The 19,192-nt window shown below is 48.0% G+C and overlaps 1 protein-coding gene across 2 annotated transcripts in view; it reads left to right on the top strand.

Moving 5' to 3' along the window:
* LOC140410798 (heparan sulfate glucosamine 3-O-sulfotransferase 5) overlaps positions 1 to 19,192 on the top strand; it is a 456,893-nt gene that overhangs the window by 406,087 nt on the left and 31,614 nt on the right. For both annotated transcript variants that reach the window (XM_072499421.1, XM_072499420.1), the window contains one exon: positions 13,533 to 13,674. In XM_072499421.1, the coding sequence (XP_072355522.1) occupies positions 13,568 to 13,674 (107 nt within the window). In that variant the 5' untranslated portion in view covers positions 13,533 to 13,567. The remainder of the gene's footprint in view (positions 1 to 13,532; positions 13,675 to 19,192) is intronic.

Raw genomic sequence — 19,192 nt, 5'->3', positions numbered from 1 at the left:
TTATGGGGGCGGCAGATTGGAACAGTGGTCAGCACTACTGCCTCACAGCTCCCGGGACCCTTGGTTCAATTCCGGCCTCGGGTGACTGTCTGTGTGGAGTTTGTACGTTCTCCCCATGTGTGCATGGGTTTCCTCCGGGTGCTCCGGTTTCCTCCCACAGTCCAAATATGTTCAGGTTAAGTGGGTTGGCCATGCTAAATTGTCCAATAGGGTTACTGGGTTACGGGGATAGGGTGGAGGCAAGAGCTTAAGCTCATTCAAAGGGCCGGTGCCGACTCGATGGGCCAAATGGCCTCCTTCTGCACTGGCGGGACTCTATGAACTCTATTTACCGTACCCAACCACACTGTGACTCTGGAGATGGTGGAAGCTTCAAAGGTAAATCCATATCCTTCACGGTTGTTGTGGGTGGAAGGTAGGGATGTCAGAAGGGTTATGGGGATAGGGCAGGGAAATCTCTGTTGAAATCGTCGGGTCCAATCATCATATCTAACAGGATCCTGCGTCATTGCGACTGAAATATATACCAAAGAAACAGATATATTCTTAACTTCCTTGCTTTACATTCTCCCGAAGGAATCATCTGTGGTTTTCTGTCCAATAGTAGGCCAAGGGATGTATGAAACCTAACTGAGTTCGTCAAACTGCCTTCCATCAAATTGGGTTAAATTTGAGTTCCTTATCACATGTGCTTTGAGATGCTTACAATTTACTGAATGAAGGAATTAATTATCCCCTTTGTGCTGTATCAGCAAGGAGGATATCAGACAAGGCGGTATACATAACAACTATTTATTGACTAAAAAAAATCACAATCAGAGGTTTCCATAGGGAGCCATATAAACCATGATGTATTTATGCCACCCCTCAGAATTATTTTCTTGGCTTGAGTTTTCCAAATGGTTTTCTAATATTAGCTTTACCAGCCTTTATATCATTATTAGCTTGGGCCCTTTTACAGTTTGACTGCTGAAAACCTGGTTTAATCAGCTTTACCTCTCAGTCAGTTCCCAAATTTCAGTTAAACCACTGGCGCAGATAATGTTATCACTTTAAGGGAAACACAATTTTTGAGTGTCCCCTTCTCCTGCGAGCAGGGACCTTCAAGCAGTTTATGAGGCACTTTTTCTCCAGGACCCTGGAGAGCTGCATAGTCAAAACTGCTGGGGTTAGAGGTGTAGGTGAACCACTGGAAGTTGTTGGTTTGTCTGGATCTACAGGAGCTTACTTGACTATAGGTTTGACTGCACAAAGACAAAAATAGAAAATATGATTTGCTGTGAATACCGAGTTCATGGTTCATGTATTTTAAAATATAACTTTTAGTTTTAGGAATTAAAGTGTAACTATATCAAAAATGAAATAAATGTGATTAAAACAAGCTTGGAGCCTATTGCACTGAAAAGTTTGGCACCCCGTTAGCTTGAAAGGTTAACAGCTAGAAAGTTAAGATCATAAAACTTAGCTGAAAAGCTGGAAGTTTGAAGCTTGCAAGAACAAGGGTAGTCCAGTGAGATGTTTTATTTTTGATCTTGGAGATAAACTTATTTAAAAGCATTCAGTAATTCCTTGAAATGTTGCATAACATTCAGCAGACCAAATATTAAATTGTAAATGAGTGATAATTAACTTGAGGTTCGGTTTGAGGACGTCCCAGATCAGGCTACGTCATGGTGAAGATTAGGGAAATTCTTTGGTTGTTAATTTATCCGGTAGGTTGCTGAGACAATTATTTGCAATTTGGACCTTGTGCGGTTTGCAGCTCATTGAGAGAAGAGAGCCAAAGTAAATGACAGTTAAATAGTCTGCACTGTGAGCATTGATTGATCCAACATTTCGTTACCATTCTCTAAAAAAAACACCTAGGTTAGAGGATCAAAACAGAAGGTTCGGGACAATAAATCTTCTATGCCAGTGTCTGAGAATAATTTGGCTACATGGAATGATTAATTGTTCCAAAAATTATTTAATACATCTCCTTGATGACAAAGCCTCCAGATGAGTCTGTATATCGAAGCTGAATGCTTTGACTTTTTGTCTTCAGGCCTTGGTGCTATGAACACTTTAATCACAGAAATCAAGGACTAACAACATTCTTGAAGAATTTGTGTTTTGAAAAACACTGTCACTTAAAGGGTTAAGGCCAGGACTTTGATTACTATTACTGGAATTAACGGGCGCGATTCTCCGGAATGATTTTGAAGTGTTATAGCGAGCGGGAATTGCTGTGAGCTTCCCGTACTCGGTCCAGGCCGGCAAGGCTGTTCAACATTAATGGTCCACTTAATGAGGCCTCACGGGCTTCTCATTGCAAATGAAGGCTCGCCAGCTGATTCGCCGGCACCACACTCATCAGCCCCCCGCTGACGAAGTTGAACAGAGCTTGAGCTGCACTTGCTCATCCAACCCGAGCCAGCTCGCAACAATGGCTCCAAATATACCAGCCCCAAGATTTGGGGACGGTGACCTGGGGAGGCTCCTAGATGTAGTGGAGGCCAGGAGGGATGTCCTGTTCCCCCAAGAGTCCTGGAGGGTCAGCCATAGGTGAGCCAATGCTGCCTGGGATGAGATGGCAGCAGCTGTGAGCTCGGGGAGTGTGACCAGGGCAGGCCTCCAATAGAGGAAAAAGGTCAATAACCTACACCGGGCAACACGAGTGAATAGACACCAATGCCCCCCACCACCCACCAACCGAGACCTTCCCCATCCCCCATGGGAGGATCTATCCCCCCTCCTCCTTCAACCCCCTCCTCTTCAACTGCCCAACCATTTCTTCACACACGCCACCTCCCACCACTGCGAACCACGCCTGTGGCTAGCGATGCCCTCTCTATGTCTTCTCAGGAAAAGCTCTCCCACAATCGGCAGGAGAGGGCCCAGAATGATGGTGGTATGCCAGACATCAGGATCCTCACCACCTTCAAGGACCATGTTCTGGAGGTTACCGGTGTGGTCGAGTACAGAGCGGTCACCAACGCGGAGGCTGGCGATGCCACAGAGGTGAAGAACCACTGGGCTCCACCCGGAGGAACTGTCAAACGTGAGTTGTTATTGCCTTACTGATTGATCCATCCCTCCCACTGACCACATGTCCATTCTACTTCAGGTCCTCTAACCGACGGCGAAGGCCCATCCAGGGTGGCCCCTCTCCAGCCTCCAAGGAGACCACCTCGGAGGAGAGCTCCGAGGATGCCACATAATAGTCGCGGCACAGCTGTCATCCCCTCACAGTCATTCCAGATTGTAATTCACCTACAGTGCACAAAATGATCCCCCACGTGAATCACATGGAGCAGAGTCCCCAGGGATCTGATATTCCCGACTCAACTGCTCAGTGCTGACAAAGTGTGCGGGTTAGGGGGATTTGCCAAGCTAATTTGCCTCTTAGTGTCCAGGGATGTTCAGGACAGGTGACGTTACGGGGATAGGACGGGGTGGATAGGGAAGTGCAAATGGGTAGAGTGCTCATCCGAAGGGTTGGTGCAGACTCAATGGGCCAAATGGCCTCCTTCTGCACTGCAGGCATTCTATGATTCTATGAGCAACATCTAAACAGTCCCTTGGCATTCACTCCCAGTCAAACCAGGAGGATGGCAGCGCGGAGACCTGTTCCTTGATTTCTGGATGCAGACCTTCTTTTAAATATAAATTTAGAGTACCCAATTCATTTTTTCCAATTAAGGGGCAATTTAGCATGGCCAGTCCACCTACCCTGCACATCTTTGGGTTGTGGGGGCAAAACGCACACAAACACAGGGAGAATGTGCAAACACAGACAGTGACCCAGAGCCGGGATCGAACCTGGGACCTCAGCGCCGTGAGGCAGCAATGCTAACCACTGTGCCACCGTGCTGCCCCAGATACAGACCTGAGCAAGTTTCATGGAGGAGAGGTGGGGCACCCTGTACCCCCAAATGGGTAGGAGACCGCAGAGCACTGTGACAAACCCCGCCTGGGAAGCAGCAGTTAGTGCCAGCAGCATGATAAGGAGATCCGGCATTCAATGTAGGACGAAGGTGAATAACATCCTACGAGCTGAAAGAGTAAGTTACCAACTCTCCTCCTGGCATCAGTCCCACCTGCCACTCCTGGAATGTCATATAAACCTTTGGAGGGGGGAGGGGGGACAAAGTGATCAGGGAAGGGATGGTGTCATATGGGGACTGTTGAGATAACGAACACAGAGCCTCTGGTAATGAGAATTTAGAGGCTATGAGGGCCTCCTTGGTCCTCTTGGCATGTTGGACCCTTGCCGCCTCCTGTCCTCCATTCTCCAGGTCATCCTCGGGCTCGTACTCCGCCTCCTCCTGGTCCTCCTCCTCTTCAGATGAGGCCGTATGTTCCTCTTCCTCCTCCTCGTCCAGTATGCCGCCCCGCTGCTGTGCCAGGTTATGGAGGGCACTGTAGACCACAACAAAGCAGAACACCCTCTTGTGGCTGCACTGCAATGCACCGCCAGAGTGACCAGGCAGTGGAATGTCATTTTTAGCAACCCAATGCACTGCTCAATGATAATCCAGGTGACAGTGCAGGCCTCATTGTAGCGGGACTCCACCTCGGTCTGGGGCCTCTGTACTGGTGTTATCAGCTATGACCTCAGCGCACCACAGTAGTGGGAAAGTTGCGGCAGGAGGTATGAGTGAGAGGGGGGCTGCAGCACACCTCCCACCGGCGAGAGAGTGTCTGACAGGAGCGGGGAGACACAGCGGCAGGGGATCATAGAACATAGAACATACAGTGCAGAAGGAGGCAATTCGGCCCATCGAGTCTGCACCGACCCACTTAAGCCCTCACTTCCACTCTATCCCCATAATCCAATAACCCCTCCTAACCTTTTTGGACACTAAGGGCAATTTAGCATAGCCAATCCACCTAACCTGCATGTCTTTTGGACTGTGGGAGGAAACTGGAGCACCCGGAGGAAACCCACGCAGACACGGGGAGAACGTGCAGACTCTGCACCGACAGTGACCCAGCAGGGAATTGAACCTGGGAACCTGGCGCTGTGAAGACACAGTGCTAGCCACGTGTACTACCGTGCTGCTGTGCCAGAGGGGTAGACATAAGAAGGGGGATACTGGGGGCGTGAAGGAGCAGTGAGATGAATAGGGGGAAAACCATATGGGGGAACAAAACGACAAGGGGGGAAGGGCTCTAGACTAGCTTCAGCAGTTTAATCTCGGAAACATGGAACAAGATGGCACTGTAAGAAGCCAGTTTGGAGGGTCCCTAAGCAAAGGGAAACCCAGGGTGCAGGGGCACACCCACATGACGTACACATGGTTGGCGTCCATGTTGGGTGGCCCCTGGACAAAGGGAAACCCGGGACCAGAGGGCCCAGCCTCATGCGAGAATGGTGAACATGGCCATTTTGGATGATGCCCCTAAAGAAGGGAACCTCCAGAGTGCAGGGGCACATCCACAAGGTAAGTATGGTAGATCCTGCAGGAGGGGGGGGACAAAATCCCCCATCAGGATAGTCACCTGGGGGACTTAACGGCCCAATGAAAAGATCCACAGAGTTTTTGCCTGCTGAAAAGGTATGAAAGCTGATGTAGTCTTCCTCCAAGAGACATACTTAAGGAAGAAGGACCGATTGCGGGGAGGAAGGGCTGGTTGAAAAGACCTACCATTACTTCTACCTGGAAGACTGTTTAAAAGTTGGCTTTGGTTTTGCTTTGAGTCGCAGAAAGATCAATTGCTTCTGAAAGAAGCCTTTTAGCAGCCCAATGCCTATCCACAGCTGGATGTGAGTAGAAGCTATTCTTAAATTGCTCTAAATGCCGGAATTAAGTAGCTGCAAGTGATCCTGACATCCACTTGGAAACAATGAAAGAGTTATTGATTGTTTCGCAAATCAGCGCCGATAGAACAACCATATAACCTGGATGCCATTTCAGCGACTCGACCATCTATTCTTTTCCCTTGAACCATTGGCTTTTAACCTTGACACAATTCCTCCAGGGAGTGGGGGGTTGCGTATGTGTGTGTGTTTGTTGTTTATTGAAAGAAAGCTGGTTAAAGTCTGTTTTATTCTGGTTAACAATAGTGAAGGTAAATAATTGGACATTTTGGTGAGTGAATCAAACTTCTAAACTAACGGTGCGACCTGTGGAGTGCTAGTCAAACTGCACACTCCTCCCATCTCAATCCTAACACTTGGTGAATGTCTGGACAAAATAATCACAGTCAGCTTACAGAGCTTCATGGTTTTAACTTGTATAAACTGATAATGCTTGCTCCACACATATCCTGTGGGACAGAGCCTTCTTCCCAGCCGAGGAGGAGGTAGTGGTTATGACAGAAGGGGAGGTTTCCATACTTGAATAGCTAATTTTTCCAGAAGCTTTCCTTGCTGCTAGGTAGTCACTGGCCTTTTCAAGCTCAGGCAATGATGATTCTGCTTCAAGCTCGTACATGACAGATAGCTGCAGAAGATCATTAAGCACAGGTAGAGAGATATCCATGTCACATGAGTGTAGCTGAGAGTAGTGTTCTGTCAAGCAGGCTATTTGTTTCTTTCTCTCAGTGAATACTTCCCCATCTATGGATTTCAAATGGTGATGGTGGGGTAGGATGCTCTTTTTTATTCTTTATTCATTCACAGGATGTGAGCATCACTGCCAAGGTCAGCGTTTGTTGCCCATTCATTCATCTTGCCAATGCCATGATGACTGAGGCACATTTGCCACTAAGCTATCTGATTCAACTCTTGCATTAAAGTCCACAGGAGAAATTTCTTCTCTCCATGGACAGATACTGAAGAAAATCATCCAGGGTGCCATATAAGTTATCTTCCTCTTTGGCATTGGCATACAGGTTGGTACATAAGCACAGTTGATTGTAACAAAACTGACATCTGATATGAGGTCTGAAGTATAAGAGATATGAGGTGCCCAGAAGTTGCGATAAGCATCTCAATTCCTTGTATCAATCTATTGTTGACTGCAAAGCCTGCTTCATGGCCACAGTTGTCGTCTGCACTTTTGCCATGGCAGAATTGGCCTTGCATATCCATCTAGTGTCAGCCAATCCAGTTTCTCAGAGAGAAATAATGGTGATATTGAATTTATGTATCTCATGGTCGATTAATGCTGTCTTGCCTACTTTGTCTGCTAACTGAAAATCCTCATGCATGCCAGTCCTGATGTTCCAGATTCAAACCAGAGAATCTTCACTTTTTGTTTCATGGGCACCCATTTACCATCTGCTTGCCAAAATCCCTCATTTTCATACATGTGCAGGGAAAGGCAGGCGTTGTCAATTCAGTACCTTATTAGCTGGGTCACACAGCTTGCGGTGGGGCAGTGACTGACCAATGGATGTGTTGATCCTTCTAACAAATGAAGGCAATCCATATTACCCTTCCTTTATCCAAATCGAGCTTGGTTTATAAACTCTAAACTCTTCACTCCCATGTTGGTCCTTACACTGGTAAGAGTAAGGATGAAGTGTCTTATTCATCTTTTTTTAAGGGTAAAGTCCGTATTTTGGTTGCATAATCTGAGCAAGATTTGGCAGACTTGGCCAGCATCTAAAACTCCCTTTTAACCTTATAGACAGAATCCAGAGGAAGGGCATCTTATATCTGGAGCCCACTGAGTCGCAGGAGTTACCAGAAGGTGCTTGCTTGAAGGCAGTCTAGATGCCTATTGGGTTCAACACCAGTACCTTTGACTCACCAGAGCCAGACCCACATTGCAGTGGGTACCATTTAAGTCAAAGCTGGGACCTGATTGATGGATGACAGGACGTATTCGAATGCTGGTGGGCCTGATTATCACATCTCTGGGAACCAAGGTTCCTCCAAGATCCCAACCAGTCAGCCGTGGTCTGCCTAATTATCAAATGTATGCTGCGAATACGTACTACGTAGGACTTGGAGCAGAGGCTGTGAACTGAAGAGGAAAATGCACTTGGTTCCTTCTTCGCAGTGAGCTAGCCAGCAGCAGTGTATCATGCAATTCCAATTGACACAGTGCATCCCACTGTGGCAAAGCCACTGACGCACTCTTAACACAGAGACTGTTAGAAATCATTGTAATTTTACAACTTTGAAAGCATTTTTGGATAAAAGGGAAAAACTGGATATGGATAATCAGAAATATAAACAGAAAATGTTGGAAATACTCTGCAGGTCTGGCTTCCCCTCTAGAAAAGCTACAAACCAACACAATGGTCTTTCCATATTATAGGTTTGGGACCATTATGGAAAATGTTTTTGATGATCGCTGTCACCATTTGGGATTCAGGACTCATGGGGCAGGATTTTCTGGCCCTTCCTGCCAGTGAGATCTTCCGATTACACCAAAGTCAACTACCCACATTGGGTTCCTTGGCAGTACGGAGGGTGAGCCATGCAAAAGCACGTAGACTTTGGTGGGATCCCTCCGGTGGCCAATGGCTTGCCGGATACACCATGAGAAAATCCGTCGCGGGAGAGGGGGCCAGAAAATCCTAACCTATATTATGTCAGAATATGTGATATAGTAAAGGAAACTCATGCAGTGGCTATTGTATCTGTAGTATAAGGTGTTATTGAACACTTTGTACACCAATGAAAAATATCAATAGAAGCCGCGCACTGCATATTAATCCAATTCAGCATCCAGGAATTAATAGACATTTTTAATGCGTACCGCTCTTAACAAGCATTCGTTCCTTACATAATAAAAAAACTGCTAGCACTGCTCAGCAGGTCAGGAGTATCTGCCCAGAGCAATAGTTAACATCTGGAATTGTGCATTCTGGGGTCTTAGTTTGGTGGTGGGTGGGGAAGTGGGAGTGATTTCGGCATTGGGGGCTTACTATGCATTACCTTGTACAGTTCAGCTCAATACATATGCCTCCATAAGAAGCCCACCAAATCTCGCTGTGGGGCATGCAGAAAATCATCATTAATTTTTTTAATAATCTTTATTGTCACAAGTAGGCTTACATTAACACTGCAATGAAGTTACTGGGAAAATCCCCTAGTCGCCACATTCCGGGGCCTGTTCGGGTACACAGAGGGAGAATTCAGAATGTCCAATTCACCTAACAGCACGTCTTTCGGGACTTTGGGAGGAAACCGGAGCACCCGGAGGAAACCCACGCAGACAGGGAGAACGTGCAGACTCCGCACAGACAGTGAGCCAAGCCGGGAATCGAACCTGGGACCATGGAGCTGCGAAGCAGCAGTGCTACCCACTGTGCTACCGTGCTGCCCCTACCCCATGAGGCTGAAGGTCCAGGCGCCAAATTTAAAGGGCACTGAGACAGCCATTTACTCACGACAAGTCAGGGGCTTCTGAGTCTGCTGCAATCAGGATGTCACAGATTAGCTAACATGTGGCCCCACGTTTCAGCTAAGTCTCCTTGCAGGTTCACCTTCAGGCTGTCCAGAAAAGGCAGGAGGTGGGGCATGATGGCGCAATGGTAAAATATTGCCTGCTGTGGCATTAGACTGGCTATAATTATATGTTAATTCACTCAAATACATTTTGTTCAAGCCTAAATCAAGATTTGTGCTAGAGAAAGGTCAAAATTGTTTCAGTTGACATTCATTTGTGATAATGGGAGGGGGCTTATCCTCAGTTCATTTGATTTTTCTAAACTAGCACACAGCAGACGTGTTTATAGATGCTCCATCAACGTGGTGGGCAGCTCTGACCACTGCTGCTATTGCCTTTGTAAAGGTTACAGCTGATTGTTTGAAGCTCGGAAGAGTTTAGCTGCATATAATTGATGAGGAAGAAAAGCTTATATTGTGAAGACTGTAAACGGATTAGCATTTTTCTGTTCACAGAAGCATGCGGACTAAGAAATGGTTTGCATGTTTCTCTGGTGATTATCTCTACATAATATACGGCTTAAAATATGTAAGGAGAACTACTTGAAAAATATGTCGCGAGTGCTTCAGTGGCCTTCTAGTCCTAACGGGTTGTGCCACAGTAGGACATGGATAGATGGGTGCTAGTTACTCACACGGTCGCAGCTGCTCCACTATGGGGGAGTATGAACCATATCCTTCCTCGTAAGGCGAGAAGAAGCAAAGTTGGAGGGAAATGGAGCCTGCAGGTGGCTTCCATTCACTTTCTAACAAGAAGTTATCGAACAATGTGGCAGAAGCCTGGAATTACATTGCCTTAAAGCTAAAGCAAACTAGTATGTGCCGAAAGAGGGCTAATGAGTAAAGTAAACAAAGTGACAATAAATGTTGGATGGTAATCTGGGGCGAGATTCTCCGATACCCCGCCGGGTCAGAGAATCGCCGGGGGCTGGCGTGAATCCCGCCCCCGCCGGTTGCCGAATTCTCCACCACCGGTGGGGGCGGGAATCGCGCTGCGCCGGTTGGCGGCCCCCCCCGCGATTCTCCGGCAGATGGGCCGATGTCCCGCCGCTAAAATGCCTGTCCCGCCGGCATAAATTAAACCACCTCTCTTACCGGCGGGACAAGGCGGCGCAAGCAAGCTCCGGGGTCCTGGGGGGGGCGTGGGGCGATCTGGCCCCGGGGGGTGCCCCCATGGTGGCCTGGCCCGCGATCGGGGCCCACCGATCCGCGGGCGGGCCTGTGCCGTGGGGGCACTCTTTCCCTTCCGCCACGGTCTCCACCATGGCGGAGGCGGAAGATGCTCCCTCCACTGCGCATGCGCGGCAATGCCGTCAGCGGCTGCTAACGCTCCCGCGCATGCGCCGCCCGGAGATGTCATTTCCGCGCCAGCTGGCGGGGCACCAAAGGCCTTTTCCGCCAGCTGGCGGGGCGGAAATTAGTCCGGCGCGGGCCTAGCCCCTCAAGGTTGGGGCTCGGCCCCCAAAAGATGCGGAGCATTCCGCACCTTTGGGGCGGCGCGATGCCCAACTGATTTGCACCATTTTGGGCGCCAGTCGGCGGACATTGCGCCGATACCGGAGAATTTCACCCCAGATGTAACTTTTGAAGAAAATAGAGATTTTGCACCCCTCAAACAGATGGGGCTTGTCGAACATAAATAAGAAAAGAAAGCTCTTTTCCAGTGTAAATCATTTTTGACAAGCTCAGAGGTACATTCAAACACAGAAGCAAAATCCTGTGGATGCTGGAAGTCTGAAATAAAAGGAAATTGCTGGAAATGCTCAGCAGGTCACATAGAAATTGTGGAGAGAAAAGCAGAGGGTTGAATTTTCAGAATGTGAACACTTTCTCGCCAATTCCGACAGGGGCAGCACGGTAGCATTGTGGATAGCACAATTGCTTCACAGTTCCAGGGTCCCAGGTTCGATTCCGGCTTGGGTCACTGTCTGTGCGGAGTCTGCACATCCTCCCCGTGTGTGCGTGGGTTTCCTCCGGGTGCTCCGGTTTCCTCCCACAGTCCAAAGATGTGCAGGTTAGGTGGATTGGCCGTGATAAACTGCTCTTAGTGTCCAAAATTGCCCTTTGTGTTGGGTAGGGTTACTGGGTTATGGGGATAGGGTGGAAGTGTGGGCGTGGGTAGGGTGCTCTTTCCAAGAGCCGGTGTAGACTCGATGGGCCGAATGGCCTCCTTCTGCACTGTAAATTCTATGAAAAAAGGCCCGTTGCCATTTCACTCTCTAATGAGCATTGATTGGCAGCGGGCGGGACTTCTGTTTGCACTTGAAAGAAAGACCTGTCTTGGAGAGCTGTCGGCCAATCAGATCAAGCCAAAGCATTTCAGTGGGTGGAAGAGGGACTGCATTGTCATGCCTGAGACTGTCTCAGGAACCACATTGATGGTAAGTAGCAGGACTCTCAGGGAGGGGAAGGTAGGAGATGACCTGAAGGTGCCACAATGGGGGAAGATCTCACTGTTGGGGTGCAGTGGGTGGGGAGGGAGGACCGGAAGGTTTTGGTCTGTGAGGGAAGGACGCACCTAGTCTGAACGGGCCATGTGATGCGCCCCCCCCCCCCACCCCACACTTAAGGGCCTTAATTGGGGCATGGCCGGGCTTCCCGTATGAGGCTCTATCTGTCCCATTGTAAAATCACGTCTGGGTCGGGGCAGGTGGGAAGATGAGTGAATACCATCCATGTTAGCTTTTGCTTCCCATGCCCCCCCCCCCTTCCCCATGGCCTCAGAAACTGCTGGGGGGGCAGGGGTAAAATTCTGGCCAGAGTTAACGTTGCAGGGCTGGGACGGTGTGGCAGTGGTTAGCACTGCTGCCTCACGGCACTAAGGACGCACGTTCGATACCAGCCCTGGGTCACTGTCCAAGTGGAGTCTCCTCCACAACCCAAAGTTGTGCAGGCTAAGTGGATTGGCCATGCTAAAGATTGCCCCTTATGAGGAAACAAACAATTCGATACACTAAATTTATATTTTTTAAAAGTGTTAACGTTTCAAATTCACCTTTCATAGGAAGAGTTCTAATTAGGGGTATATTGATGTACGTTGAGTTCTTTCTAAAGGGTTTCAGCTACTTAACAAAGAGGAAAGGTCGCAGTATTATTAATATTATTGCTTCAGTATCTCCCACTAAAATTAAGAAGTTAGAACAAAGTGAAATTTGAAATACTAGATTAGCAAATATTAAGTCTTCCACAAAACGTGGGAGCCATTCACTCGGTTGTTCCAAGACCTGTTTGCAGCCAACAACTAGGAAGCCAAAGGTCAAGAGAAGGTAGCTACAAGACAGAAGGGAAGAATGTGTGGGGTGGGGGGGTCAGGAAAACAAGGAACTCAACCAAACCCAACTGGAGAGCCAAGGGAGGGCAGGAGTAACAACAATGGGAACCAAGGGGGAGAAAAGCGAGGGGGAAAACGGCAGGGAGCAAAACGCAAGGGACCACAATTGCCACAGCAAACACTGTGAGGAAAGGATAAAAGAAAGGGAAAAGGAAACTGTGATATATCCATGTAAATAGTTAAAACCGATCTCAATGTAAATTATTCTCATATTCTCCCTATGTGCTCTCTTGCGTAACTCTCATGGTTTTGTTCGTACTCATATCTGTTTTGTAACCCAAAAAAAACAATTAAAACATTTTTTAAAAAATGATTAGCAAATGTAGGCCTGTGAAAGGAAAGAAAGTTCTGAGAAAATGTCAGTTGTTTCAATATCGTCTAGAAAGTGTACTGTTTCAAATAGACAATGTGATGAATTTGAGGCGATTATGAATGATGTTCCAGCTGCTTCATTAGTCTGATAATCCTGTAATAGCCCCAGTGAGCACCACAACCTAAAAAATGTGGACTTTCTCAGGCAATAGATTAGTCCTTCTGTGTAAAGGTGGCCTGCCAAACAATGTGAACAATCAGAGTTAACTGCAAGGGGATGATGCCAAGTCCTGCAAATTGGCACTAAAGATTTTTGTTAATGTAAAAAAAAAAGCTAAATAATGGATTAACAATCCTGGAAACTTCACACTGAATCATCAGTCTTCATTATGGAGAAATACATTGATCCAACAGATTATCTATGGGCTCCATTTTTTCTTAAAGTTTATGTTTACTTAACCTTTAAAAACAAAATGATTGATCAACTAACTTCTAATTAATTGCTGCCTGTGGATTTCCCCATTTCTGATTAGTGTTTTTACTCCCTGGTCACTACAGGCTGAAGAAGCAGTCCTGAAGATTGATGGAGGGCCATGCTATTCAAACAGCAGGTGTTGCTGAGACAGAAGCTCTTTGTGCTGGGCAGCCTTGCTGTTGGAAGTCTCTTATATATAGTTGCCAGAGTTGGGAGCTTGGATAGGTTAGTATACTTTTTTCTCTTTTCGTATTGAAAGGGTAACATTTTTGTATTACCTGCATTTTATTTCCTGCATGCTAAAATTCCAGCAGAATGTGCTTTCTTAACTTTGTGCTTATTCAGTCGAAATGTGAGATCACGACTACAATTTCAGGATGTCAGACAGCTCTCTTGAAGACAAGATGCTTTGCCCGACTGATGGACGAAATGCCTGAGTGCAAGTCAACATGAGGCTTGCACAAATCCTGTTCTTTCAGTATTGTAGGTCCATAGGAGCAAGAAAATTAGGTCGACAGGCAGGGAAGGGACGGGAGAAAGGAGTCTGAAAGCAACACATCCACCAAAGTGACCGGTTTTTATCCAAAATATTTCACGGTATGGAATAAAAAGATTAGCTATTTTAGGTTATTTCAAGAGCACGAAATTAGTGCTCGGGACTTGCTCTATATTTTGGTAGAAGGATCTGAGGGGTTTAGATACAGATCACATCTGTTCTCTTTCCAGGAATGGACACATGGTGCTTCCAGGTAAGTGTTGGAACTGTAATTTTATTGACTGCCTCTAACGACTGCTCTCTAGGTTCCAGAGAGGGGTCTTTTTTCTGGGAGGGTCTGTGGGGTCCCTCCAGTTATGGGGTCTCTGTGCGGGGGGGGGTTCCTTTAGTCAGCGGGTCCCTGGTGGGTCTCCTTATTAGGGGGCCCCTGGGGGGTCTACTTATTAAAGGGAGTGCCACCCTGGCCCCCGGGCACCCTGGCACTGACACTCTGGCATTCTGTCAATGCTCCTGCCAGCCTGACAGTGCCACCCTGGCACCTCGGCAGTGCCAGGGTCGCGGTACCAAGGTGCCAACCGGGCAGTGCCAAGTAGCCGGGGTGACAGGGTGGTAGCCAAGGTCCTAGCCTTCCATGTCCCTGACCACCCAGAGGCCTCCAACAGCCAGAGAGATCCCCAAGGTGCTGTTCTGTCTGGTCCTCTTTTGTGTGGGCCAGTACTAATCGTCCCTCACGGGACCTCTCGCTGGCGAACCCATTCGATCCCAGGAGGCCATTGGATACGGCGGCCATCTCGTTAATGAGATGGGGATTGGCCTTAATTGGTGATTATTGTTTTCTCGCCGCCGAGGCGAGTTCCAGAATCCACCAACAGGAGCGAGCCGGTTCGATTGCAAACTGCTTGGCGCCTGGCGAAGTTCCCGGTTTAGGCCGCTCCCATGATCGAACCGGCTCGCATGGAATCTCGCCAGGTGCAACAAGGCCGTTAAATTGCACCCCGGATTGTTTGAAATTTGGCATTCTTACATTTGTCCTGATGAGGCACAAGATGAACAGAGGCATATATCTCTCTTTTCAGCAATATATATATATATATATAGATTTAGGTAGAACTGGCAATCTAAAGATTAGGTAGAACTGGCAATCATAATCTAAAGATTAAAAGAAATCAACCTATTGATTTCACTGCAGGACCAAACAAACAACAGCGTTTCAAATTCATTAGTCTGTTTGTGACTCCATCTTTAACACAATGAATTTTTTGATCTGTCAGGGACTTTACCGATGCAGAAAGCAATGATTTCATGTAAGAATCTCCAAACCTTGCTACTGAACAATATACTCAGGCATGGTTTCTGTTTGCCTGGTACAGACTAAGCAGTGATGTGCCACTGCGTTCTTTCCCTGTAGGCACAAACCCCACTTAATTAAACCCAGAGAGTTTAAGTACAGGTTGCAGAATGAAGTACTGCCTGACTATAACCAGCTGAAACTATACAGTTTACCATCATGGATCACAGACAAGCTACCTACAGCTGGTGCAGTAAGACTTACCCTAAATCAAAGAAGTAAGATTACATCCACATGAAAACTTCAATAATAGTAATACTTTCCTTATTGTGTAATACAGACATTTACAGCTTTTAATGGTAAAGCACCTATGGCTCCTATCTCCTGTGCAGCTTCATGTGGAAGTCCCTACACTTTGGTTTCCATTCAATTTTTAAATTAATTTACGCAATCTGGACATCGCTGGCTGGGCCAGCATTTATTGCCCATCCCTAATTGCCCTCTATTTCAGAGGGCATTTGAGAGTCATCCACATTGCTGTGGATCTGGAGTCATATATAGGCCAGACCAGGTAAGGACAGCAGGTTCCCTTCCCTAAAGGACATTAGTGAACCAGATGGGCTTTTTATGACAATGGTTTTATGGTCATCATTGGACTTTTAATTCCAGATTTTTATTGAATTCAAATTACACCTTCTGACATGGTGGGATTTGAACTCTGTCCCCAGATCTTGCCCTGGATCTCTGTATTGCTAGTCCAGTGACAATACCACTCCAATCACCAATTCCCCTACAGCAATAAATAAATCACTCATAAATATTTTTCATTCAATAAAGCTAAAATGGTTGCTACCACAGTGTGTCTTTAACCCGTACGCGGTGGACAAATCTCTGCGAGTCGATTTAGTGTTTATTCACACTCGCACTATGTTACGGTTAATCAATCACACCATCAACACAAGTTACTCCCCAGAGTACTAAAAGTTCAATACTAGACCGTTGAGGCTTTGGAACTCTACTTCTAGGGAGGTGGCTAGTTTTACCGTCTCTTCTAGGTCGAGGGCGCCTTTCTCGAGCAGGCGCTGTCTGACGTAGTTGGACCTGATTCCAGCCACGTAGGCGTCACGGACGGCGAGTTCCATATGTTGAGAGGCCGTGACGGCCTGGTAGTTGCCGCTTCGTGCGAGGACTTCGAGGTCGCGTAGGTACTCCTCCAGCGATTCCCTGGGGCGTTGGCGGCGAGTGGTGAGGAGATGCTGCGCCTACACCTCGTTCACCGGCCTTATGTATAGGCGCTTCAGCATTGCGAGGGCGTCCGCATATGTGGAGGTTTCCTCGAGTTGTACAGAGATTCGATGGCTCACCCGGGCGTGGAGTAGGCTCAGCTTCTGATCGTCGGTGACGGAAGGCGAGGAGGAGGCGGCGAGGTAGGCCTCAAAACATTGGAGCCAGTGTGAAAAAATCCCTTTGGCTTCCGCGGCCTGTGGGTCGAGTTCCAGTCGGTCAGGTTTGAGGGCCGATTCCATTGTAGTGTTGTAGTGGATTAAATTGATGCGACCATCAATTCACGCGAGACAGAGAGTTGAAGTGAACAGTGGCTTTAACCGACTAAAACAGTGCCTGCCTGCGACTGCTCTGCTAGTGAGAACTGCTCTTTATACCTTCCCTCAAGGGGGCGGAGCCCACAAGGGCACCAACATGATACATTCTGTGTAATATCGTACAATGGTCCATAGGTGGTGCCCACATGGGCAACAGCATAATACAGTGTAATACAGTGGTGAATGGTTAGTACAATACATTCACCACACAGAGTACACGGAGAACAACCAAAACGGGGAAATCTCACTCTCCACGTTCTGGGAAGCGCTAAAGGCCGTAGTAAGAGGGGAAATTATCGCTTTCAAAGCTCGAAGAGATCAGGCGGAAAGGGCAGCTTGGCAGCAGCTGGTCGACTCCATACTGGAGGTAGACCCTAAATACTCCGAGGCCCCGATCTAGAGCTCCTGGCGGAGAGGAAAGAGCTACAAAGGAACTTTGATCTGCTCTCCACCAGGAAAACAGTGCACCAACTCCGCCAGGCATGTGGGACCCTATCGAACACGGAGACAAAGCCAGCCGCCTGTTGGCACACCAGCTGAGAAAGCAGGCAGCCACCAGCGAAGTTGCACAAATCAGGGATACCAGAGGCACATTAGAAACAGAACCGGAGAAGATTAACAAAACCTTCAAGGCCTTCTACCAAGGGCTGTACACCTCAAAGCCCCCAATGGGGGAGTCTGGGATGAAACGGTTCCTTGGTGGACTGGACATACCAGTCGTCGGAAAGGGCAGAAAACAGGGCCTGGAAGCACCACTAGCACTGAGAGAGATTATGGACAGTGTGGTATTATAGGTATTACGGTACCTGAGAGGCTAAAGCACCATTGGCACTGTATGCTTGCTATTGGCTGGAGTGTATAAAAGCTCCGCCCTGATAGGCGGGGTATAAGAACCCGTGTCGCCCCAGCAGCTCTCATTCTGTACCTGAGCTGCTGGGGGAAACATCTAGCTTATTATAGCCTTCAGTTGGACTACAACCTCGCTTTAGTGGTCATTGATCGTGCATCAGACAGCAGTAGCTCCATGCAGGCGGGGAAGGCGCCAGGACCAGACGGGTTCCCAGCAGACTTCTACAAAACATTTGCGACAGCCCTGGCCCCGCACCTGCGGGAGATGTTCACAGACTCGCTAGCGAGGGGCACACTGCCACCTATGCTAGCACAGGCCTATATCTCGCTGATACCTAAGAAAGATAAAGACCCAACAGACTGTCGGTCATACAGACCCATCTCACTGCTAAGCGCAGATGCCAAAATACTGGCCAAAATCATTTTCAAAAGGCTAGAAGACTGCATACCAGAGGTGGTCGCAGAGGACCAGACGGGTTTTGTCAAAGGTAGGCAGCTAACCGCGAACATCAGGCGCCTGCTAAACATGATAATGACCCCATCCGGGGAGAGCACACCAGAGGTATCGTCTCCCTAGACACAGAAAATGCCTTCGACAGAGTCGAATGGAAATACCTCATAAGAGGTACTGGAGCGGTTCGGGCTTGGAACAGGGTTTACCTCCTGGGTAAAGCTCATATACAACGCTCCCATGGTGAGCGTACGGACCAACAATACCAACTCTCAATACTTCCAGCTGCACGGGCACCAGACAAGGATGCCCACTGTCCCCGCTGCTGTTTGCCCTAGCGATCGAACCATTAGCAATTGCTCTCAGAGCAGTAAAAAGCTGGAGGGGGATTCAAAAGGGAGGCAGAGAGCACAGAGTCTCACTCTGCAGATGACCTGCTCCTCTACATTTCGGACCCACAAAGCAGCATGGACGGAATCATCGCGCTCCTGAAAGAGTTTGGCGCCTTCTCAGGCGACAAACTCAACATGAGCAAAAGCGAGATCTTCCCGGTACACCCACAAGGAGGGGGGCAGCACTAATGGGACTGCCACTTAAACAAGCCCGACACAAATTCCTCTACCTGGGGATCCAAATAGCCCATGACTGGAAAGGGATCCACAAATGGAACCTCACCAGTCTGGCAGAGGAAGTAAAAAAGGACCTGCAAAAATGGAACACACTCCCACTCTCCCTCGTGGGGAGAGTCCAGACGATCAAAATGAACGTGCTGCCCAGGTACCTCTTCCTACTTAGATCCATCCCGATCTACATCCCCAAGGCATTTTTCAAAGCACTAGACAAACTAATGATGGTGTTCGTATGAGGGGGGAAAAATGCTAGGATCCCAAAGAAGGTCCTATCGAAAACAAAATCCAGGAGGGGGCTCCCAAACCTACAATTCTACCACTGGGCAGCGACAGCAGAATGAGTAAGGGATGGATCAAGGAGCCAGAAGCCGAGTGGGTGCGTGCAGAAGAGGCCTCCTGCAAGGGGACCTCCCTCCGGTCCCTCGCCAC

Source organism: Scyliorhinus torazame, chromosome 4, assembly GCF_047496885.1.
Source record: "Scyliorhinus torazame isolate Kashiwa2021f chromosome 4, sScyTor2.1, whole genome shotgun sequence".
NCBI classification, from domain to species: Eukaryota; Metazoa; Chordata; class Chondrichthyes; order Carcharhiniformes; family Scyliorhinidae; genus Scyliorhinus; species Scyliorhinus torazame.
Note: the sequence above shows the minus strand (reverse complement) of the source record. Positions and strands in the feature narration are given on the sequence as shown.